This window comes from Vulpes lagopus, chromosome 8 (assembly GCF_018345385.1).
Source record: "Vulpes lagopus strain Blue_001 chromosome 8, ASM1834538v1, whole genome shotgun sequence".
NCBI lineage: Eukaryota > Metazoa > Chordata > Mammalia > Carnivora > Canidae > Vulpes > Vulpes lagopus.
In genome coordinates, this window is record NC_054831.1 from 124005644 (window position 1) to 124029393 (window position 23750).

Genomic DNA, 23750 nt, shown 5'->3' on the forward strand with positions numbered 1-23750 from the left:
TTGATTACCGGCCTTCGGCTCAGGGCGTGATCCTGGAGTCCTGGGATTGAGTCCTACATCGGGCTCCCTGCATGAAGCCTGCTTCTCTTTCTGCCTATGTCTCTGCCTCTCTCAATGTCTCTCGTGAATAAATAAGTAAAATCTTTAAAAATAAATAAATATGTCTACTTCACCTTCACTTTTTTAGAATTCATAAATAATGTCTTTATTACATTCTTATAGCATTTTTCAGCTGAAACACTTGGTGAATATATAGTAGAATTAATTCTCAGAACAGCCATGAGACAGAGGAAGATTAGATAATATCCCATTTTTAAGATACTGAAATGAAGGAGTAGAGAATCTGCCTTATTCTGAACATCAAAGAAAAGAGACCTGACTGATATCTTAGAGAATGTAAAATGTGTTACAATTACTTGGAATTGTAAACCGAATGGTGAATTTTAGAGGTTCACAAAAAAGGTAGTAAGAAAAAGCTGACTGGTTTAGTAAGTATATGAATCCAGGGCAGTAAGTATAAATGTCATATCTTGAGGCAAAAACAAAAAAATTGTTTGGATGTGGTTGCTTTTGCTTTTGGAGAGTATTTCATTACTTACAGAATTCTAATTTACTTTCTTTTAAAAGAAAGTAAATTAGGTCTTTCTCCGAAGATCCCGTAAGATTGTCTTCTGGACTCTATTGCTTCTGTTGAGAATCAATGCTCACTCTCACTGCTTTTATCTTGAAGAGCCTTCTCTCTGCCACTTTTAAGACTCTATCTGGTTTTCAGCAAGTGCCTATGGTACACACAGGTGTAGTTCTCTTTATATTTGTCCTGCTTGGGTTGTGTAATGTTGGACTCCACGGCTTGTTATCTTTCATCAGTTTTGGAAAATTCTTGGCAATTACTTCTAACTATACCTTTGACTCCATTTCCCTCTCCTTCTGGGACTCTACCTATATATACAGTCAAAGTCTTTTCACTGTGCTCCACAAGGCTTACTCTTTTCTCTGTTATTTTTGGGTTTTTGTGTTGTTGTTGTTGTTGTTGTTGTTTTGGTCCTTTTGTCTCTGTGCTTCCATTTGCTATTTCTTTCTGACCTATCTTCCAGTTCATTAATTCTTCATCACTAATCTGTTCAATTCATATATTGAATTCATAATTTCAGATAAATTTTTAAATTCTAGAACTTCCATCTGGTTTTTCATAATGTCCAGTTCTTATTTAAAATTTTCCACATTGTTCTTTTACCTTTGAATATCTATATTATAGCTAAAGTCAGTGTCTGGTAGCTGAATACCTTGTAGTTTTTAATACATTTTAAAAATATGTATTTTTAAATACATATTTTAATGTATTTTTACATTAAAATATGGGCTCCTCTTCTTGGGCTCCATGCTGGGCATGGAGCCTGCTTAAGATTCTCTCTCTCGGGATCCCTGGGTGGCGCAGCGGTTTGGCGCCTGCCTTTGGCCCAGGGCGCGATCCTGGAGACCCGGGATCGAATCCCACATCGGGCTCCCGGTGCATGGAGCCTGCTTCTCCCTCTGCCTGTGTCTCTGCCTTTCTCTCTCTCTCTTTCTCTCTCTCTCTCTCTCTGTGACTATCATAAATAAATAAATAAATAAATAAATAAATAAATAAATAAATAAATAAAAAAGATTCTCTCTTTAAAAAAAAAAGTATTAGTTATGCTCAGTCTTCTAATATGAGCACTGTTAGATTTTTAGAGCTGTTAAAATCTTAAACTCAGGGCTGGTTTATATTAAACTAATAGTCTACTAAATCATGAACCTCTTCCTTCTAATTCTTGTTATTAAATCAATGCATTATTCTTGCTTCCCCAACTGCACTATATTTTCTTTGAAGATAAAGTCTGTATCTTTTTCTTCCTTTATATATCCCCTAAATTTCATAGCATTATACCCAAGCACAAATTAGACATCTGATCAACATCTGCCCCAGACTGAGAAAGGTCAATAATTAAATGTAAAAGTTTAGAGGTTCTTAAATGTCTAGAGAAGATTCAAAAAGAAATCAGGTAAAAATGTAGACTAGATACTTTTAAAGTCAGATGAATGGAGACATTTATTATATCTTTGTGGGAAGGTGAAAACGAGGTAGGAACTGCATATTGCTATAGAACATAAACACCATTTTTTAAGAGATTTGTTTATTTATTTATTTATTTATTCATGAGAGACAGAGAGACAGGCAAAGACATAGGCAGAGGGAGAAGCAGTCCTAATGCGGGACTCAATCCCTGAGTTCTGAGATCACGACCTGAGCCAAAGACAGACACTCAACCGCTGAGCCACCCAGGTGCCCCTAAGAGCCATTTTAAAATGTAAAGAAGAATTGGTAAAAATTTTACTTACATAAATATCAAAGAAATTGGAATGTATGTATGTCAAGTGATAGATGACAGATCAAAGAACTATCTATTTTCTTAATAAAAGGTCACTCTAGCCATAGCCACAATCAACCTAGTTTCTTAGGGAAAAGAATTAAGCAGGAGGACACCGGAACCCAGTAAAATAAACTTGAGGAGTTGAGTTCAATTGCAACTGTGGAATGTCAAATGCAACTGTGGAATCAAGGCATTTAAAAATAAAAGATAAAAAACACAAAAGCAATAAATATAACCCTTCACTGATTACATACAAGTTATTGATCATGCATGTAGTCATGAAATATTAAATTTATAAATTAACAAGAGAATGAATTATGAGAAACAGCTTGTAGGTTAGTAAGGAGTCCACGGCGTGTTGGAAAACTTTTCATGGTTGTACTTAAATGGGGTTAGGGGTGGTGAGAACGAAAGGACAACAGAATCTCAGGACTGTAAAAGCACCAAATTAAAGATTCAATATACTGGGGATCCCTGGGTGGCGCAGCGGTTTGGCGCCTGCCTTTGGCCCAGGGCGCGATCCTGGAGACCCGGGATCGAATCCCACATCAGGCTCCCGGTGCATGGAGCCTGCTTCTCCCTCCGCCTGTGTCTCTGCCTCTCTCTCTCTCTCTCTGTGACTATCATAAATAAATAAAAAATTAAAAAAAAAATAAAAATTAAGATATTAAAAAAAAAAAAAAAGATTCAATATACCACCTATCAAAATCAGTGAATACAGAATAAATAAATACACACGTTAGACATAAGGATTTTTTCTTTGATCAGATTACAATGGGCAGTATGGCCTCTACAGAAGATAATACTCCTTGAATTCAAACACTGAAGCAAAGTCTCAAATGGCACTCGAGAGGTATTGGCAAGTCCGGGCAAATTTATGATCTTCGAACTGCTCTAAATTCACCCTTTCCCTGAATTATCTTTCAAATGTATCTAACAGAAAAATAAAATATTCTAAATTTACAAGGTTTGAAGCATAATGTTTATAATCCCAGATGTAATACACAGACTAAAATTAAGAACCTGGAGAAACATTAGAATTACTATTCTTTCTATAATTTTGGACCTAGTAAGACACCTGCAATGAAGTTGCACTGCTGTACCCCACTAGAATGTAAGTGATTTTTCATTAAGAATCTCAGAATAATTTGCTTCGACGTGGATGGAACTGGAGGGTATTATGGTGAGTGAAATAAATCAGTCGGAGAAGGACAAACATTATATGGTCTCATTCATTTGGGGAATATAAAAAATAGTGAAAGGGAATAAAGGGGAAAGGAGAGAAAATGAGTGAAAATATCAGTGAGGGAGACAGAAAATGAGAGACACCTAACTCTGGGAAACCAACAAGGGGTGGTGGAAGAGGAGGTGGGCAGGGGTTGGGGTGACTGGGTGATGGGCACTGAGTGGGGCACTTGACGGGATGAGCACTGGGTGATATGCTATATGTTGGCAAATTGAACTCCAATAAAAAATAAATAATTTTTAAAAAGAATCTCAGAATAAAGGGTATATTGTTGCAAAAAAGAATGGAGAATTACTTTGATTCCATTTTTACTTAACAACAGGAGGAAGGCCAACAAAACAAAGAAAAACAGAGGTGCTGAGAGGTAATAAGAGCATCATTCAATAAACATAATGAAGTTTTGAAGACAAACCACGAAGCAATCCGATTAAGATAAAGAAAATGCTAAGAGTAACCACTAGAAGGCAGTAGCAAGCCATGAGAAAGTAGCTCCTTGTCTTAGCACTATTCTTTTCTAATATCCCAGCTGTGATAATGCTGGTATCTCTAAGAAGGGATTTGAAGAGCTCTCCAAAAAATTAGTACGTAATTGTACTAGAGGCCATCCAATTAGTTTTAAATTAATTTTAAAAATCAAAACACCCTTTTTTTTTTTTTTTGCCTGTGAGACTATAGCAAAATTTTAATACACACGCACACACACACACACACACACACACACACACACACACACACACCCTTGCCGGGGCAGAAATGTGGGGAAATGAATACTTTCACATTGGTGGGAATATAAACTGGCATACACTTTTGAGGAACAAAAACCTTCTGACCTATTTGGAATCTAGCACAAGGACAGTCACTGGCAGTACTGTTTGTCACAATAAAAAAAATTGAGACCGTCCAGATGACTATTTTTCAATAGGAAAATAGTTAAATAATAATCCATATTATCGAACATTAAGCAATATTTTTTAAAAATAAGGAAGATCTCTATTTTGATATGGAAGGACTTCTACCACATAATATGTGAAAAGGACAATTGCAGAACATAAATATACACATACTCACACACAATATTTGCAGAATTACCTAGAAAAAAGGATCAATACTACTGTCAGAGAAGAGCTCAAATGAGGTTAAGAAGGGACACTGAAATGTTATTAAATTTATTTCTAAACTATTTGAACTTTTTCAGTGACCATACACTACTCAATTACTTATATAATTTAAACGAGTAAATGCAAGACAGAAAGCATTAAATGTAAGATGACCAAATCTGTAGAAAAAGAACATAATTCCCAGTAAAGAAAACAAAAATTATGAGCCCTTACAAAGAGAAAACCATATTTTAAATTTTTAAAATATATTTCACTGCTAATTTCAACAAAGAGTAATGTTACACAAACACTTTTAAAGGCCAGTAGAAAACAGGGAGAGGTCAGGAGTATTTAAAGATGATTAAATAGACAATTCGGTTCCATAGCTACAAGGATGAACAACCATCCTCTGGTTCCAAACTTCCACAGACAGAGTAACAAAGAGGGAGGGAAACAGGCAAGGAGGGAATTCTGAACCAAAAGGAACTACTGACAGCCTATAGATTCCTTGCCTCCACTTAAAAATAAGAATTTGGGGATGCCTGGGTGGCTCAGCGGTTAAGCGTCTGCCTTTGGCCCAGGATGTGATCCTGGAGTCCCTGGATCGAGTCCCTGCATGGAGCTTCCTGCATGGAGCCTGCTTCTCCCTCTGCCTGTGTCTCTGCCTCTCTCTCTCTGTCTCTCATGAGTAAATGAATAAAATCTTTAAAAATAATAATAAGAAGAAGAATTTGGACATTATGAAATATGCCTTAGAAGGTATAATGGCAGATTTCATCACCACTAAATTCACTGAGCTCTTAAAAATATTATAAATACTAACACACTAATAAATTATCTATTAATTATATTTGGGAGCTTAATAATTTATACAGATTAATGAAATCACAGAAGTGAAAAAAAAGTAGATGACACAAGTCATATCCAACCCATTCCCATAAAAAGAATTACCTATTAATTTCTTTTAACACTTCAAAAGATTACACAAACTTACTCCCAATCAACTTGGGCATGTTACCAAAAGAATTCATTCATTCATTCAATCTTTCTTTTTTATCTCTCTACTGTATTTCCCTTTATTTCATTCTTTAAGCCCTATTTATTTTGTACCCTATCTAGGCACTGACTCTTCTCTTTCACTGGCCAAATATCACAGCATTTAGGCATCTAATCCCTTATGTCTTAAAATTGTTCAAACATATTGAATTTTGGAAAATATTCCATAGGGTGGTAAAACTAATCAAAACCTTGCCTACTTGGATTTACCATGTAAAATGACAAATCTATCTCTATGTAAAGGGTTTGTAGTTTGGAGGAAGAAGGAGCTGGAACACTAACTTTCAAGGCTTGTTTAAGGTATTTTATTACACTAAACAAACAGACAAGACACCTCCAACAAATCTACATACACTCAGCTCCAAAGTAATTTGGAATATTGTTTTCTAAAGTCTCCTGGCAGTGACAGGTCCTATGGGGAAAGTTGCCTGGCAACTGGAATTCTTATTTACCAATAAGTAATTTAATATAAAGCCTTCTAAGCTATACACTGTATGATCCATTATGTTGTTGGTTCTTATCGGTTACATTCTAAGGACAGTAAGCGTAGGTGGCTACTTAAGACAGTAACAAACTAATAGGAAAAAATAGAATACAAAGTTATACTTAAATGAGTCACTTTCTCCCCTCCCTGTTCACTCCCCTCTATCCCATCCCCAAAGCAACTGTTTGGTTTTGTTTGTGGTTTTTTTTTTTAAGCAAACACATTTTATTCCCCTTTCTTCCCCACCAAGTGTCTAAAGAAATTCAACCACCCTCCAGCTTCCAAAAGCTACACAGAGAAATAAAAACATTATGAATTTAATTCAAGGCATCCAGGAACCATGGACAGAAGGTTCTGGTTATAAAAGGATGGCTTCTTGAGAAGAACAGTCACCTGCAGGAAGGAAGGGTACAAAGGAAAGGTACTGTCTGCTGACAGGAGGGGCTCCGAAGTAACTGTTCAGCGTATAAAATACTTAGACTGAAACAGTCAGAAAAAAAGCCAATTACTTAGGAAAGTTGTTTTCCAAACCGAGGCAGCTACTGGAACACACGGAATAGCTCTAAGCCAGGCCTGGACACTACAGTTTTTCCCTCTTTCCTTCTGCTGTAGAAAAACCTCTCATGCAGTGAATATTATCCCAGAATCCCTTGAAATTCAATACTAAATTATAAAATGCTGCAATTTTAAAATTTAATAATAAAAAAAATACTAGCCTGAAGAGCTTGGAACTCTGCCAACTGAAATAACATAAGGAAATCAGCAAGTGTTTCCATTTGTTAAAAGATGTTTCTTCTTGCTTAAGCAGCACTGATAATTTTGTCCCTTTGGTTTTCTTGTTCATTTGCAGCCATAAACTTCTACCCAAAAGAACTGTACCCAAGCCACCAAACTATCTAATACCATGATGGATTAAAGTGTCTTTAGGAGCTGGAGTTTTAGTTACTGTAATTACTTTTAATTAAACACTAATGTTCTCTCTAGAGAGTTTTACCCAGAGAGAATGATGCTTAACATCTCAAAGAGAAGATAAATTACTGAATGGCAGAGTTAAGACAAGATTCATTAAATGGGACCTCTTTCAAAGAGGCTTCCCTTCAGCATATATAAGTTTGGTAGCAAAATAATAAGATAGTGTCTGTCCTCTAATAAATAAAAGAGGAATTTGTATCTGTACTACACTGAACAATTCTCACTATGAAAATAGGATTTAAACTAAAATCCTATTTTAGAATGCAGAGAAATCAGGGAAGACGGGGGAGTATAAATAACTCTCTTAGAGTGACTCTCAAAATTGCTCTTTAAGGATAAGTATCACAAAAATCCACCCAGGCTGATTTTAGGCTCTGAGAGATTAGTAAGAACTAACATGAAGTTATTTCAACCTATTCCAAACCACCACCGCATGATCCAGTTTCTGATGCACCGCTAATTCTTTGTATAGCTCCCCCTTCATGGTAAGTTCTCAGAAGAACATGAAAAAAATTAATTCAATAAACACTTTATCGTATATCCACTAGATGCTAGGTAGGCACTGTCCCACTAGCTAGAAACAAGAAAACACCAATTTAAGGACTTACCCTGGTTTATCATCAACTCTCTGATCAACTTTGAAAGCCAGGTTTTAATACTTAACGTGAAGGTCTGGACTCCAGAGTATTCATTTATGATCACTGCCATAACAGGATATTTTGGATTTATATGGGTTTTTGTTTTTTTGTTTTTGGGTGGTTTTTTTGTTTGTTTGTTTGTTTTTTGTTTTTTTGTTTTTTGGGTTTTTTTTGGTTTATCTGCAGTGGTAATCCAATCATTTGGGTTGTTTACCTTCATTAGCCTCTGGCCTTGAATTCTTGATATATGCAGAGAATTTGGCAAAGATGTCCATTCCAGCAGTATTTGATTCTGGGTGTTTTGGTGAAAGCTTCAAGTACCTAGGGGGGGAAAAGTGAAAATGAATTCTAGATCCTCCAAAGATACATCAGTTAAGTTCTCTCCATCAACAAGCCATTGTGCTAGCAATTACTAGACATCTTTTAACAGTTTTTACTCTGAGAAATGCCATCATCTGTTTTCTATATATTTTTAAGATTTGTTTTTCCCTTAGGAAACAAAGCTCTGCACAGTGTTTTTGTTCGCATATTAATATTCTTGGCAACCTTAGGGCATCTGCACTCTACCTCATTTTTATAAATTAGGATGCTGGGGAAACAGTCTACTTGTTCAGAGGCATGTGCCAAACCAATGAGTATATTAGAGAACTCTAGAGCAGCACAGTCCAAAAGAACTTTTTGTAATGATGGAAATATTCTGTATCTGAATTTCCAATATGGTAGCCGTTAGTGATTTGTAGCTATTTGAATATGAATTTAAATGAACATGTGTTATATAAGGTTAAAAATTCACTCCCTTCATTGAGCTAGCCACATTTCAACTATGAGTTTTCTCAAGACAGAAATGCCAATCAGATTCTTAATATGTGCCAGGAATAGGTGCTGAACCCCCCGTGCTGTAGGACCAGAGAACCCTGACAGCAGGGAAAAGCAGGCATCTTGGTCATGCACAGTAGTTTAAAGACAAAAACAGCAGGAAGCAGATCACTGATTTCAAAACACATTTGGGATTTTCCAGAACCTCCCAAATATTAGATATGGTAAGGGTGGTACTGAGCAACAGAACAATAAGATGTTGGGAATTTTGCTAACGAGTGCTCTGTTCTGTTGTTACAGTTTATCTACTTTGAAAACAAAACTCATGACCCACAGCTTTTTTTTCAACCACACAAATGTAAACTTTACATATTTAAATTCCAAACACACTGGATTCAGTATATATATACCTTTCTCAAATGGGAAAATACATGTAAAAAGGCTCAGCTCCCCCTTGTCCCTTTAGCAGAGCTACGCCCACTGGGAGTCAGCTCCATTGGAATTTAGACCGTTAGCACCGTTTTAGGGAAGATTCATCTACTCCAAGGCCCTGTAAAATTCCATGGGAAGATGGGCTTGGGGCAGTTAAGACACTGGAAAAACAATCTTACATTAAACTAGTAATTTAGATTTCTTCATATATTTTAGGGTGCTGTCTTGTCACTTTTTTTAAATAAAAAAAAATGAAGGTGAGGTATTTTTAGGAAGATTCAGTTCAGTTGCAAGCTGTAGTTTCTGGTTAGCTTTTTTTATTCATTATTTTTACATATGCAATTCTGAATTCAAGGAAAGATATATCTAAAAAACTGGACATAGGACTACATTGAGGAGATTATAAAATATCAAGTATTTACATGCTCAATTTATCATCCCTTTTAATATCTCTCCATTTTTAAACTTAAAAGATTTTTCTTGTAAACAAAAATTTTTATACAACAAATTTTTCAGTGAATTATAGTAAATAATTTCATGAGTATATTATATATACTATACTAATTATATATATTATATATCACGTATTTTATATATATATATATATATATATATATATATATATATATATATATATATATTTCCCGCCCCCTTCCCCTCCTTAACTATGGAAAAACTTATCCTCTGTTTTCTTTTTTTTTCCCCCTACCTGGGCTAAAAGAGTTAATTCCAGGTTCAACATTCCTGAGTTTCCCTTAACTGTAAAAACAACCAGCCTCCAGTTTAAATGTTTTTACTGCCTATAATACAGTAACTTCATTGACTCATTCCAAACAAGAAACAGCACAAGGAACCTAAATGCCTCTTCAATACATCTAGGTCTTCCTCTAGCCAAGTTTCCAAAATTATTATTCTTTTCTCCAACCACTATTTAATTGTACCTATTGTTTCTAATGAATAAGTCTTGAAGACAGGCTTAAACTACAGATCATTTATATATCTGTTTACATATATTCATTTATTCTAATTATTAAAAGTCTACTTTGTGTCAGGCATTATACTAAGTGCAGGGTTGTAATGATAAGCATATAGAAGCATATTTACTGAAGATCTGTTTTAATGAACAGGTAAGAATGAAGAAGGATTTGCAATCAGCATACCTTTATTCATCTGAAAACAAATGCTATTTACAATTCTTTTTTAAAAAAACAAACACCACTGTTCTCTAGAGCAGATTAAACATGCCCTATTCTTCTCCAAGACAAACCATTTAAGTTTATACTATTAATTTAATGCATACAATACTAAAGCTATAAGAGACCATTCGCTTCAAACTCTCATTTTGCTTGAAAGGAAATTATATTCCTGAAAGCTTACATACTTGGGACTCCAAGGTCTTTAGTTAAAGGTATCATCAAACTAAAACTCAGGTTTCCTGTCCCCAAGTCAGGCTGCCCTGCCCCCCAGTGCTGTTTTAGTTTTAGTTTTACTACAGATCAGGTTCTCTGAAAGATAAATCAAATTCTAAACCAAGAGGTCCTAAATCAGTTGCCAGCTTATTTTACGTTCCCCCCAAACAAGGAATTTGGTAATTCATCAGTATTCACTTTCCCAAATAGCTTGATAAAGAAAAACTTTTCAATGACTGAGAACCTCGTTTCAACATTTAACAAAAGGCAGGCAAATAATTAATAAAAGGCTATTGGCCAACAATACCATGGGCATAAGCATTCAGGGCATGCAAGCTTTCAGGTCCATCCTTTATTCTGTATTACATCATAGACTATTAACAGTAAGACTAGCTAAGAATATTTCCATCCTTTTAGGAAAGATCTCAGACATTTTCTTTCTCATGCGAATTTAAGGATAAAGTCTGATTATACAAGCCATTCAGTTATCCGTGTAAATTCAACTTTCATTGTATTTCTCACTTAAAAAATAAAAAAAGGTTTACTAACATATTTATAGGGCTCTTCTCCGAAACTGTCTAACTTCCTCTACCCTTTTATCCTTTCATCAGTTAAGTTAGTCACACAACACTGTCTGCTTCAGTTTAACATTCAAGTTTCAGAGCTTTTTTGACAGCTTTTTGGGAGAACACCTGGGTGGCTTAGCGGTTGAGCATCTGCCTTTGGCTCACGGCATGATCCGAGGGTCCTAGGATTGAGTACCACATCGGGCTTACTGCATGGAACCTGCTTCTCCCTCTGCCTGTGTCTTTGCCTCTCTCTCTCTCTGTCTCTCTTGTGAATAAATAAATAAAATCTTAAAAAAAAAAAAAAAAAAGAAGGAAAGCAAGCAAGCAAGCAAGCTTTTTTGAGTAAAGTACTTCCTACACTCCAGCAAGAGGAACTAAATATATGTTTATAAATACTGTTCCCAGAGGAAAATAAAGCTTTTTCTATGTATGCTAGTTACACAGACCCGCAAAAGCTCCTTGCTTTTAAGCTCTTCACTAATCTCTAGAGTCTGAACAACTCTAGAGCAAGTAGTTGCCCATGTTTATCTTTGTCATGATTGAATCGGAAGTGCTCACACAAAAACACTCTGTTCTCAGGGTAATCAAATGCCAAAAACATGTTATTAGAAATGCTAGATTCCCATGTGCCAGCTTGTGCAACTCCTCTGCCTTCTCTCTTTAGTCGATCTAAAAACAAGAAGGCTCTCAATCAGAGTATGAGGAGGATCAGCAGTAGTTAAGGACCCGAATACCTCCTTGTCCTCAAGGGGAAAAAGCAGAGAGCCAGGATGGTCCCCGAATGTCCTAGAACACAGGAAAGAGAAAGCGATGCTCATCGTGGTCCTGGAAAGACCTTTCTCCTACTCTTCCCTAGAAACAATTCCGCATGACAGAGAGAGACTCTGCTGTCCATCAGCAGAGTCACATCAGGGGCTGCAGGGCCCAGTAAGGGGAAGGCACTCCCAATCTAAACACGCCATTCCACTGCACAGAAATAAAAACTCATCAGGGGGCATCTGGGTAGGGCCAGAACAACGGTTAAATGTCCAACTCTTGATTTCGGCTCAGGTCGTGATCTCAAGCCTCTCCTCAGGCTCTGCGCTCAGCAGTCTGCTTGAGACTCTCTCTCTCCTTCTGTCCCTCCCCTCCACCTCTATGCACACATGGGCATGTACTCTCTCTCTTTTTTAAAAAATAAATAAATATTCATCAGAAGTTAAGCCTCACCTATTTCTTAAAGAGGATTCATTAAATTTAAGTTTGACAGCCACTTTCAGTCCCATGTGCTCCTCACAGAACACTATCTTTGACTTCTTTCCTGCCTTTCCTCCAAGCTTGAGCTAGCTTGCAATTTTACACTCGCTAAAGCACAATCCCAATTAAAGACTTACATTTCACCTCTCTTGGAAAAGTCAAACTCAACAAAATAAAAAAGAGAAAAATGGGAAGGGGAAAACAGAAGAAACAGGAGTTTTTGAAGTCTTACAGGCCTGGTTCTGAAGTATGCCAGCTCTGCCACCAGTAACTGTAAAACTAGGACACTCTACTTAGATTCCTCGTCTTCAGTTTCTCCATAGTCTTTGAGAGGAGAGAGATAATCCACAAAATAATCCACAATGCACAGTTCATGGCACATAATTCGCACTTGAATGTTAGTTAATAACAGCAGAGGCACCAGCAACATCAAAAATACTCCCTTCTAGAAATGAAGTAAAATTTTAAAACTTTAGAAACTCTCTCCAGAATATAAACAACATAAAAGCAAGGAAAATAATAGAAATAGGGATGGAGATTAAAGAGTACACTTAGCATGATTAAATGATTTTTTTTTTTTTTTTAAAAGGGAAAATACTCTTAGGGAGAATTTAGCACATTGTGAACACTTTAGAATAGGAAGATCTCGAAGTTTTGAATTAAATTATTTAAACTGAAAGAAAGGACCATCTCTGGTTAGAGTATCTCTATGAATACGCTCAAACAAAATCAAGCTGAAATTTCTATATATAAAAAGCAAAGTGAAAACATTTATCTTGGGGGTGCCTGACTGGCTCAGTGGGTGGAGCGTCCAACTCTTGCTCTCAGGGTTCTCAGGTTTCTAAGTTTGAGCCCCACTGTGGGTGTAGAAATTTAAAAAGAAGAAGAAAGAAAATGCTTATTTTCAAGGTCCGATTCAAAAAGCTATGATATGTCTTACAGAGCACTGGTTGCCAAGAAACCAGAATATTTTGATATTAGTTCCACCGTTATCTTAATGTCCATTACCTCTGAGAAAAATAGCAAGAAGGAATAATTACCATTGTTGTTCATACAGTTGAAGAAAGCCTGGAGTGCTCATCGTTCCTTCATGTCCCTTTTTGTTAATTAAAGCTTAATCCAAGTGTTACATCTTTTTTAGCCTTTCCTGATTCCACTCACTTTCCTTCACCTCTGCCACCACCACTTCTCCACCCATACTGGACTGCGCTTTCCGAGGGTAGGAATTAGGTCTTATTCACTACTGTATTCATAAGGCTTTACTGCCTAGTAAAATAAATGAATGAGTGAATTCTGAGTAACTAATTATTTTAGAACCCTCTGACCCAATAATCCCATTCCTGGGAAATTTTTCTGGATATGGACAGTAAAAATCAAAGCAACTAGCAAAAAAGACTTGGGCCAGAAGAAAAATACTTCAGTTTTCAGGATAATAAAACTGGAAAAGCCTTTAAAAAATCCATAATGCATTGAACCTATGCCAAGATTACCGTCTGATACAAGACTGCACATTTGCAATTCAGGTAACTGTCATTACAGTCCATTACATACTTCACATTATAGGAAATAGTTGAGTACTTGAAAATCATTAACCATGTGGACTAATGTGCAGGAGGACCTGGGAATCTAGAACTTCAAAGAAATACATAAATAAAAACTAAATCCCAGGGACACAGTCTAAAAAGTCATTTCCCCCGGGTGACAGTTTCAGATAGTTACCTTTAAAATGGTCTAATAAGAAATACTCCAGCAACCTGCACCACACTCTTGCTTAGACGTCCTGGCTAGGTTCAGTGTGAACCTGTCTTTCCCCATCTCTTCTCCCTAAACTTCTCTCTCAGTCTGGGGCCAATACTCCTCAAATAACCAGTCTTTCCTAACCCATCTCCCATGTCCTAAACCTATTTTCAATGTATACTCTATAGCTTAATCACATTCCTACCTAGACTTATTGGCCTAGCCAGAAGCCAGTTCTGACATCTGTGTAGTATTAATTATAACGAATGAAGCCCTAGTCATTGCAACTTAATTCTGTAAAAATTTAACTTCAGTACCATCCAAAGGATCTCTAAGGGTCAGAAAGATCAAGCTTTACAGAGATGGCAGTATTTCCATGCATATCTTCTTTGATACTCACTTGGGAGGGCATAAGACTTCTTCGAGAAATTCTTCAATCTTATTTACATCCGTTTTGACTTCATTGTTGAAAGTTATAAATGGTGGGTGGGTCCCAGGAGCCAAGTTCTGCAGGTCTGCAGGCTTCCTGTTAGGCAAAACAGTCAAAATTGGATCATTTTTACTCTGGAAAGGCAACAATACTTGAAGTACTCAGAATGGTTCTAAATGTTTAAGTATATAAAAATGAGTAAGAAATGGGGGCTCCATGGGTGGCTCAGTCAGTTAAGCATCCAACTCCTGATTTTGGTTCAGGTCATGATCTCCCAGTCATGAGATCCAGCCCTGGGTCAGGCTCCGTGCTGGGTGTGGAACCTGCTTAAGATTCTCTCGCTTCCTCTGCCCTTCCCAAATCATGCTTGCTCACTCTCCTCTCTCTCTCTCTCAAAAATAAAGAAGGAAAGAAAGAAAGAACTCTAGCATCAACTTATTGTGTAAAGATGAGTAAACCATAACGCCTCTAGGTCTTTTCTTTGTAAAATAAGGAAGAAGAGCAGCTGATTTTTACAGTCCTTTCCAACTGTGAGATTCCAAATTCAACTGCACCAATTTTCATTTTCCTAGAAGTCCACACTCAACAAGGAAAAATATCACCAAATGACTTCAGTATATAAAAGACAGCATAACCAGAGTTAAGATAGAAAGTGAATAGTGAATAAGAAAGGCTCAAAATACATACTAGATAAGAATTTTGTCCAAATTCATTAAAAAGCCATTAACAAGTCAAACAGATAGGAGTCCAAAGAAATGGATATATAAAAAAAAAAACAAAAAAAAAAAACAAAAAAAAAAAAAAAGAAATGGATATATAACTAATAAAATAAGTGAATACATGGGACAATGTAAAAAAACAATTACCAAAGAAATTCAAGAGTAAACTATGATGACATTTCCCTATTAATTAGGAAAAATTGAAAATACACAGAATCCTGATAAAGATGGTGATACTGGAAACTTACAGCTACTAATAGCAAGGAATGCTGGTACCACTCTATTCAAAAGCAAAATGGCTCACCCAAGCCTACCTGTGAATCCTAGGATCAATAATAATTATCATATAGTATGTGTATCCTAATGATAAAATACAAAGCATATATCACATCTATGAAGTACTCTTACCAAAAAAGTTGAACCTGAATCCAGAATCAAGCCTCTTAGAACAGCTGCTCTCAAAGTATGATCTAGGGGACCCTTTCACCAGCTGATCTATGAGGTCAAAACGATTCTTATAACATTAATATATCATTTATTTTTTCCATCTCATTCTTATGCCTATATAGTAGAGTTTTCCACAGGCTACTTATTGTGTGGTATCACAAAGTGATTTATACAGAAACAGACATGAGAATCTATCTTCTTTTAAGGCAAACATTAGAGATGTACAAAAATGTAAAACAATGCCACTCTTCTAATTTTGTTTTGGAAAATACAGTTTTAATGAAAACATATTTTGTGATAACAAATAATAGGTTCCTGATTATTCTAATTAGTAAATATTTTTTTAAAATTTCACAGCTTCAATTTCTAATAAAGTAGATAGATATAACCCACATAACTGAAGCTCTTTGAGGTCCTCAATAATTTAAGAGTATAGAAGAGTTCTGAGACAAAAAGTTCATTTACAGGAAACATGAGGAGTCGCAGAACAAAATTAAATGATACCATAAAGGAGCAATCAGCCAAATACAGAATTTGGGACACTGTACAGTTCAACAGAATAGATTTCTACCAGTCAATGGCATGAAGGGAAAAAGCCACAAATGGGGGTTGGAAGAGACTGTTACAGATTAAGAAAAATTTAAGAGACATAACAACCAAATATAATGAACAGAATTTATATGGATCCTGATTTGAACAAACCAGCCAAAGAAAAAAAGATATTTTGGAGATAACCAGGAAGACAGGATCATAAGCTGGGACTAGACGAGATAATGGCAGTATGATTGGTTAAGAAAATGTCCATATCGTTTGGAAATGTGTTGAAATGACAAGATTCAAGGGATTTGCTTTAAAAATATGGGGGGGGGGGGCAGAAAAGAAGAATAAAAGGGACAAAGCAAATGGATAAAGCCTCAATAACTGAGTTGAAGCTAGGGGAAGTTTATTCTATTTCTATGTTTGAAAACTTTCATAATTAAAAAGATAAACTTTAAAAAACTTTTTAAAAAGCACTATAATATATTGCTTCAAAGAACTTCCCCCCACCTATTATTATTGCCCTTTCTTCCCTAACACAAATGCACAGAATTTGAACAAGGATATCTTTAAGTGTATCATGAAGGTGAACGACTTTGTTATTGAAAAGAATTTTTACAAAAAGAGTGTACCTCCAAAATCTATACTAATCCCAGCTTATCAATTTTCCTTGGTCTTATACATATATTCCTTCCCTGTCCTTCTCCCTTTTTTCTCCCTCCACCCCAGTGAAGTTTGGAAAGTGCTTCATCTATGACTACATTCCAAAAATACAAAGATTTACTTTATCCAATTAGTCTAAAATTTCTAACTCCGAGCCCTCCCTCCCCACATCCATCCAAGCTCTAGAGCCCATCTCCCTCCCAAGCCAAAGAAAAACAAGACATGTTTTCTATCAATATGTCTCAGTGGTTGAGCCATCTGCGTTTGGCTCAGGTCATGATCCCGGGATCCTGGGATGGAGTCCCGCATCGGGCTCTCCCTGAAGGAAGCCTGCATCTCCCTCTGCCTATGTCTCTGCCTCTTTCTGTGTCTCTCATGAATAAATAAATAAAATCTTTTTTTAAAAAAAAACACAAAACCTAAGCTGGAAAAGAGGTCTTTTAAAAGCCAAAATTTTTGTAAGCCAAATTTCATGTTCAATTCTGATTCGTTTCCTGAACATACTTTGGTCTGAGAAGGTAAAGTTGAGCACACAATGATTGGAATACATAAAAGCTGAGTAAGTCTCCCAGATCCACGTTTATTTAAATAGTGACGTATGCCTGTGAGACTCCTGGAATTCACAAAGTACTTAACTCCAGGTCAGAACTAGTCAGTTTCTGGGTTTTATTTTTTTGGTTTGTTTGGTTACTCCTTTTTCCTCCTCACCCTGACCACCTGTTCTTTGATCACTAACAGGTCCAGCAGGTCCCAGACCATGTCATCTTTGGTCTTCAGGTCCCCCTCACAGTCTAACTCAACAGTCACAGATGTTCCCAGTTACACTATATTTCCTCTTCAACTCATGAAGGCCTTATACATAACCAAGGGTCCAAACCCCTAACAGCTCAGGATGTACAAATTTGGTTTCAAATTGTAAGTTTAAAAAAGGCGGGGGGAGCATCTGGGTGGCTCAGTAGGTTAATCATCCAACTCTTGGTTTTGGCTCAGGTCATGACTTGGGGTCATGGGATTGAGCCTCGTGTCAGGGTCTGTGGTAGGAGACAAGTCTGCTGGATATTCTCTCTCTCCCTGCCCTTCCTGCACCACTCTCCACCTCCCGTTTTCTCTCTCTCAAATCTTTAAAAAAAAAAAAGGACTTTTCTCATTCCAAAATTATAAAATATATCCACTGACACTTTTATGGCTAGCAGTTCATTAATGCCTAAATGTAAGGTAATAATAACATTCATCTGCATGTTTTACACATAATTTTTTCATGAACAGGGTAGAGTTAGATAAAAGGGAAGAAAGGGATAGATGCTTTACAATAACCCATGGGAGGAGGCCAGCAAAATAAGTAACAGCTGTTATTTCTATAATAAATTATGACAGCTTTTAGCTCTCCAAATAAAAATATTAATTAGTGGAAGGATAAAGTTAGCATGGCAGAGAAGAAAGAACCAAAGACTGAATAAAAAGGACTTGGTTAAAGTCCCAAGTTGGATAGTTCTGCTATCCACCAGTTATGTGACTAAGGAAACCACAAACTCTGGATTTCCTGCTCTGTTCTGCGATATAAGACTTGTTTTGCCTGTGAAGTTCAAGGCATGTAAAATCGAGCTAAGCCAAAGTATGCAAATGAGATCCATGCCTGCTTTCAGTATCATATTAAGATAGCATTATGCAGGAGATGAGCCTGGCCATTTTAAACTCTACTTGTGTCTGATGGTTCCAAACTGGTTATCTAGCATTAACTGACTGGTAGTAAGAAATATGATTAAAAGAGGCTTATAAGTAAAGTGAAACCAGACATGAGATTACCAATTTTCTGCTAATATTAGTAATTAGTGAACAGTCCATTTTGTTTCTGCTTAAAGGCTATATCGATTTTCAAAAAAACAAGGGTGATAACTGTATTTTCTAGGATTAAGTGTTGAGATGAAGGGCAATCATGTTAGGTCCTTACTCCAAGTGAAAATATTTTCCAGAAGAAACTTAGATGCATCTGAATGGATTATCAGACTTCAAAATAACTGTTCAAGTTGCAAGCAACGAGGTGACTACGAGCTTCTAGCTGTATCAAGTCGTCAACCGAGCAGAATCTCACCTGGCACTCCAAGGCCTCAGGTGTTGTGTTTAACCCACAAAAGCTCATTTTACAGATGCTGCACAGAAACTTAACATTTCAGAAAGTGCAGTATGACAGAAATGAAACCGAGTAGATAGGCAATGGCTACAAATCTCAGGACATCTTTGGTTATTTCATAAACGATTCATGCAAACTCATTTCCCTAAGTAACATCTAGAAAAAGCAAAGTGCATAGAATTCATGCCATGAGATAAGAGCACAAATACTCTTCAGCGTTTGGGGGTTTTCTTATTTTTAATGTTACTTATCTAAGAAGTCTTTTTTTTTTTTTCTGTCAGAGTAGATGAAAAAAAATTATTCTGTTCTCTCCCAGTTTGCTTCTCATTGAAGGAAACAAAGAGAAACAAACACAAGAGACAGGGAGAGGATGCCTAGAAGGAACCTCAAGGGACCTAATACTTTAAGCAACTTAAGTGGCTTAACTTCAATTAAAGTTTAATTCAGTACACTTGCAACAATTGGAGAACACTGGGCAGGTGGCTCAGCTCCAGCTGCTTCTTATAAAATGAGTACAGTCCAGCTATAGGGCACTGGAGCTGGTTCTTAAAGACGACCTATCTTGTAACTAGCTAAATGGAGAAGAAAATACTAATGTAGAACTTATTTTAAAGAGTTTACTTATTTATTTGAGAGTGTGTGTGTTCATGCATGCATATAGGAGCAGGGTTGGGGGGATGGAGGGAGAGAGAATCTGCTGAGTGCAGAGCCCCAGGTGGCCTCCATACAGGGCTCAATCTCACAATCCTGAGAGCATGACCTGAGCTGAAACTAAGAGTCAGATGCTTAACCGAATGAACCACCCAGGCGACCCAAAAATTTCTATTTTTGAGTTCCTTTCAGAGGTATGATTTTCAAGGCATAAAATTCACACAAATCAAAAGAATGTTGGACACTGTGTGGCAAGTATGAAAAAAAGTTAGCACCAAAAATCCTTTATTGGTTTCAGAATACTTTACTCCTATTAACTATTCTTCACTAGGTTTGTCATATTCTGACTAACGTCACCAACTGAATGAATCATGGATTCGCCAAAACATACACACCAAGGCCCCAGTTATTAAGCATTTGTCTATGTGTCCCAATTCAACCAGTTAAAGGATTTTATTTTGATTACATGTGATATACTGCTAAATCTTTATCTTTTTTTAAAAAAAGATTTTATTTATTTGAGAGACAGAGAGAGAGAAAAAAAAAAAATGCCCTGAGCAGGGTAGGAAGGGCCAAGGGAAAGGGAGAAGGAGACTCCCCACTAAGCAGGGAGCCCAATGTGGGGCTCAATCCCAGGACCCTGAGATCATGACCTGAGCCAAAGAGCCAAGCCCCCCAATCTTTGTCTACTTTAATGTCAATTTGCAGAGCAATCATGTTAAAACAGCACCCATTAAAAGGTTTCAAAAATACAGCTCCTATAATTCTTAAGAGATTTTATTAACACAGTTTAGAGTTTACACTGATAGGTTTAGAAAAACATTAACCAATAATCTATTTTTCCAATTCAGCTCTTAGTAACCTCAAAAGGATCTATCATCTTTGAATTCATTTTGAAAGACTGTAAAGATGTGGCAGTAAAGCATGCTCTCTCTCTCTCTGTATGACTGTCCATATCTGTCTGTTTCTGTCCCCTCGCCGTCGACACACACACACACACACACACACACACGGGTATACATATGATTAATGCATTTATGAGACACATATCTTGATTTGTAGGGTTAACAAGGGCTTCATGTAGGTCAAGTCAGCTTTATAACGGGAAAGAATGGAGTTTGTACTCTCCTGATTGGCCAAAAGCATGAAATGGAGGGTTTCTCTACAAGGCGGACCTGTTCCATTCCATTTAGTCTCTCTGTGTCATTCCCGCTGCTGTCACTACCTGGATCCCTCAGCTTGCTGAAGACGGTTTTCAAAAGGATGGAACCACAGAGACACAATAAGGAAAGCAAACTACCTGAAGAATCTATTTAGAAATCAGATTTTGTTCTGAGTTTACAAATGACTTTCAAGATATGCAGAACTATCAGTTTTATGGCCCTGTGGTAATATGTTAAATGGTTACAAAATTGTTAAAGTTTAAACTATCATACTAAGTTTCCAAAACTTTATGCTATTATTATGGCAACGTACGAGTCCTACACAATACTTACAAGTGGTATGTTGACACATGAAGTGGAAGAAAACCATTTGCTCATTTTTTGCAACAATGCAAAGGATGGGAGTTTCAGCATATAAGATGAAAATGGAAAAATGGAAGTAAACATTTCCCAGACTCTTTAAAAGCAGTGTTCTCCAATTTATTTATTTTCTCAGAGAGCATCATAGAGGAGAGATTTTATTCACTGGTAATATAGCAGATACCTCTGCTTTTACAATAAAAAGCTAATTTCTTTTTTTCCTAAGATTTTATTTATTTGAGAGAGACAGAGATAGCAACAGAGACAGCAAGAGAGAGCACAAGCAGGGAGGAGAACAAGAAGCAGGCTCCCCACCAAGCAGGGAGCCCAATGCAGGGCTTCATCCCTGGACCCCAGAATCTTGACCTGAGTTGAAGGCAGATGCTTGACCAACTGAGCCATCCAGGTGCCCCTAAAAAGCTAATTAAAATTACCATTTTAATTTCTCAAAACTAGAAAAGCTTACCTAACAAATATGTGACAAAATATGGCCACACTCAGTTATATCCAAGTCAGCATCTCAAGGGTGTGTGTGTATGTGTCAGAAAAATAAAGACAAGAGGGGGGTTCCAATTACTGTTGTCACATTTTCTTCTTTTTCTTCTCCTTGCCTGCCTTTCAGGCTTATCTGTGCTCTAAAGATGCTGATCATGGATTTAGAAATTTCTGGGCATAATGAAGGTAGCAGAAGTCTTCAAAGCTTTTCATCACTGCCACGCAACTGTCAGCAGGAAGTATGATATATGTCTGTATGACATATATCATACAACAATGAATTCTGTTCAACAGGCCTGAACATGGTTTGATTAGTAAAAAGTACCTTGAACACTATTTAGCATATAGTAGACACTGAAGAAGAAATGTTCATTCTTTTCCTTCCTTTTTCCTGAATTTAAAAACAAGGTAACTGATCTCCAAAGATGAGGCATCTTACCCAATATGCTAGGAAATTCAGTGACAGGGCTCTCTCCACACAGACCCAGGTCTCCATCCCTAATCCACTGCTCCCCATTTGATGACATGTGATAACACCTTTAAATGTGCCCCAAATTTTAATATTTTTATTTATATTTATCTGAAGACTGCTAAAATGGTGGATATATTCCTTCTGAAGCCTGGGCACTTTTTTTCTTTTTTAACCTACAAGTTCTATAATACAATTGCAGCATGAACAGAAAATGAGGTTTAGAAATGACTCCCACTAAAGCATTAAGTCAGCACTTGCAGGCAAGCAATGGGAGATTGTTCCAGGCCTCACAGTGGTACATGAATACCACCAGCATAGTCATTAAAACCAATTGAGATTCAAAGAGAACATGTCACATGGTGCCAGAACTAGAAACTAGCTTGTTTTATGGATGAAATGTCATGTAACAATAATTTTCTCAGAGCACAGAGTGGGCTTCTAAATAGCTCTCAACTGAATCTTATTGCTCTCTACCGGTTTGTTCTGCGATCAGTACTCTTTACCAAGGAATTAGCAATTACCAGGAAAAGCAAGAAAATAAGCACTAGAGGCACTTTCTCCCCCATGGTTTTATAAAAGCAGTTATACCTAAACTTTTAAAGTTCAGATTTTACGAAAGGTACTTTTTACTATGGAATATCTTACTCTTCTGTTCAACTTTATTTTACAATGGTTTTTTGAGCCAATATTCACTCTCTTGAAATCTTACTCAAGATTGTAAGTGTCTAAATTCATAGAAAAGGTCTGGAAGGATAAAGACCAAACCTAAATGCAGTGCTATCTGTGAAGGGGAAGTTGATGTCCAGGGTCTGGGGATGCAGGGGATTCATTATCATATACTACCTATATAGTTTTAATTACCCTTGAGAAGCATATTTCAGATGTATCACAGACTTAAGATTTCTAGAAAAAACTAAGAAATATAGGCTCCGATTTTAAGTGCTCTCTGTTGATTTTACACAAAGCCCTAGAAAACAGACATCTTTGAATGGTGATACTGACTAATCAGGAAGTCCTGAAGCTTTCATCCTACTTCCCATGTGTCACTTTTTACATGAGGGGTAAATTACTCTTATACAAATCCTCAAATATCAGTCAACTTACAGAATAATGCCTTCAAGAGTTTGACAGGAAAAGTGTAATAGCCATTCTGAGTTCACTTCCTTTCCTGAACCAAATTCTCCTCGTCATGGCACTATCACTGGTATGGACCACAATCAAGCCCTGTGTTGAGCTGCTCAAAGAAGGCTTTTTTGAAGCATGGCAGTCAACTCACTTGCTCCAAGCCAAAAATGGAATAGAAAAAATCCATGTATTTTAAGACACAGTAAGGGTGTGTGCCTGGTAGCATGGTCTATTTTTAGAAGTTACACTGAGAAACTTCCTTTTTGAATGCATGTAGGAAAAAAACAGTAATAGAAGGGTAACTACATGAATTATTTCATTCTTATAGCAGCTCTGTCCTATATGAGGTAGGCAAATCTTTGAAAGAACCTGTAGTTTTAACTCTCACTATCCCCAGAGGCTTACCTCTGCATTCATATGCATAATGAAAGGGGTTCCTGGATGGCTTATTTTCAATACATAAATCTTAAGTCTC

At 36.7% G+C, this 23750-nt stretch overlaps 1 protein-coding gene across 1 annotated transcript in view; it reads right to left on the reverse strand.

The window, feature by feature from the left end:
- The window catches only part of CLIC4 (chloride intracellular channel 4), a 71556-nt gene that overhangs the window by 9196 nt on the left and 38610 nt on the right, over window positions 1–23750 (reverse strand). The window contains exons 3-4 of the mRNA XM_041765638.1: window positions 14486–14611; window positions 8101–8207 (exon numbers count right to left, since the gene is read on the reverse strand). Of these exons, the coding sequence (XP_041621572.1) occupies window positions 8101–8207; window positions 14486–14611 (233 nt within the window). The remainder of the gene's footprint in view (window positions 1–8100; window positions 8208–14485; window positions 14612–23750) is intronic.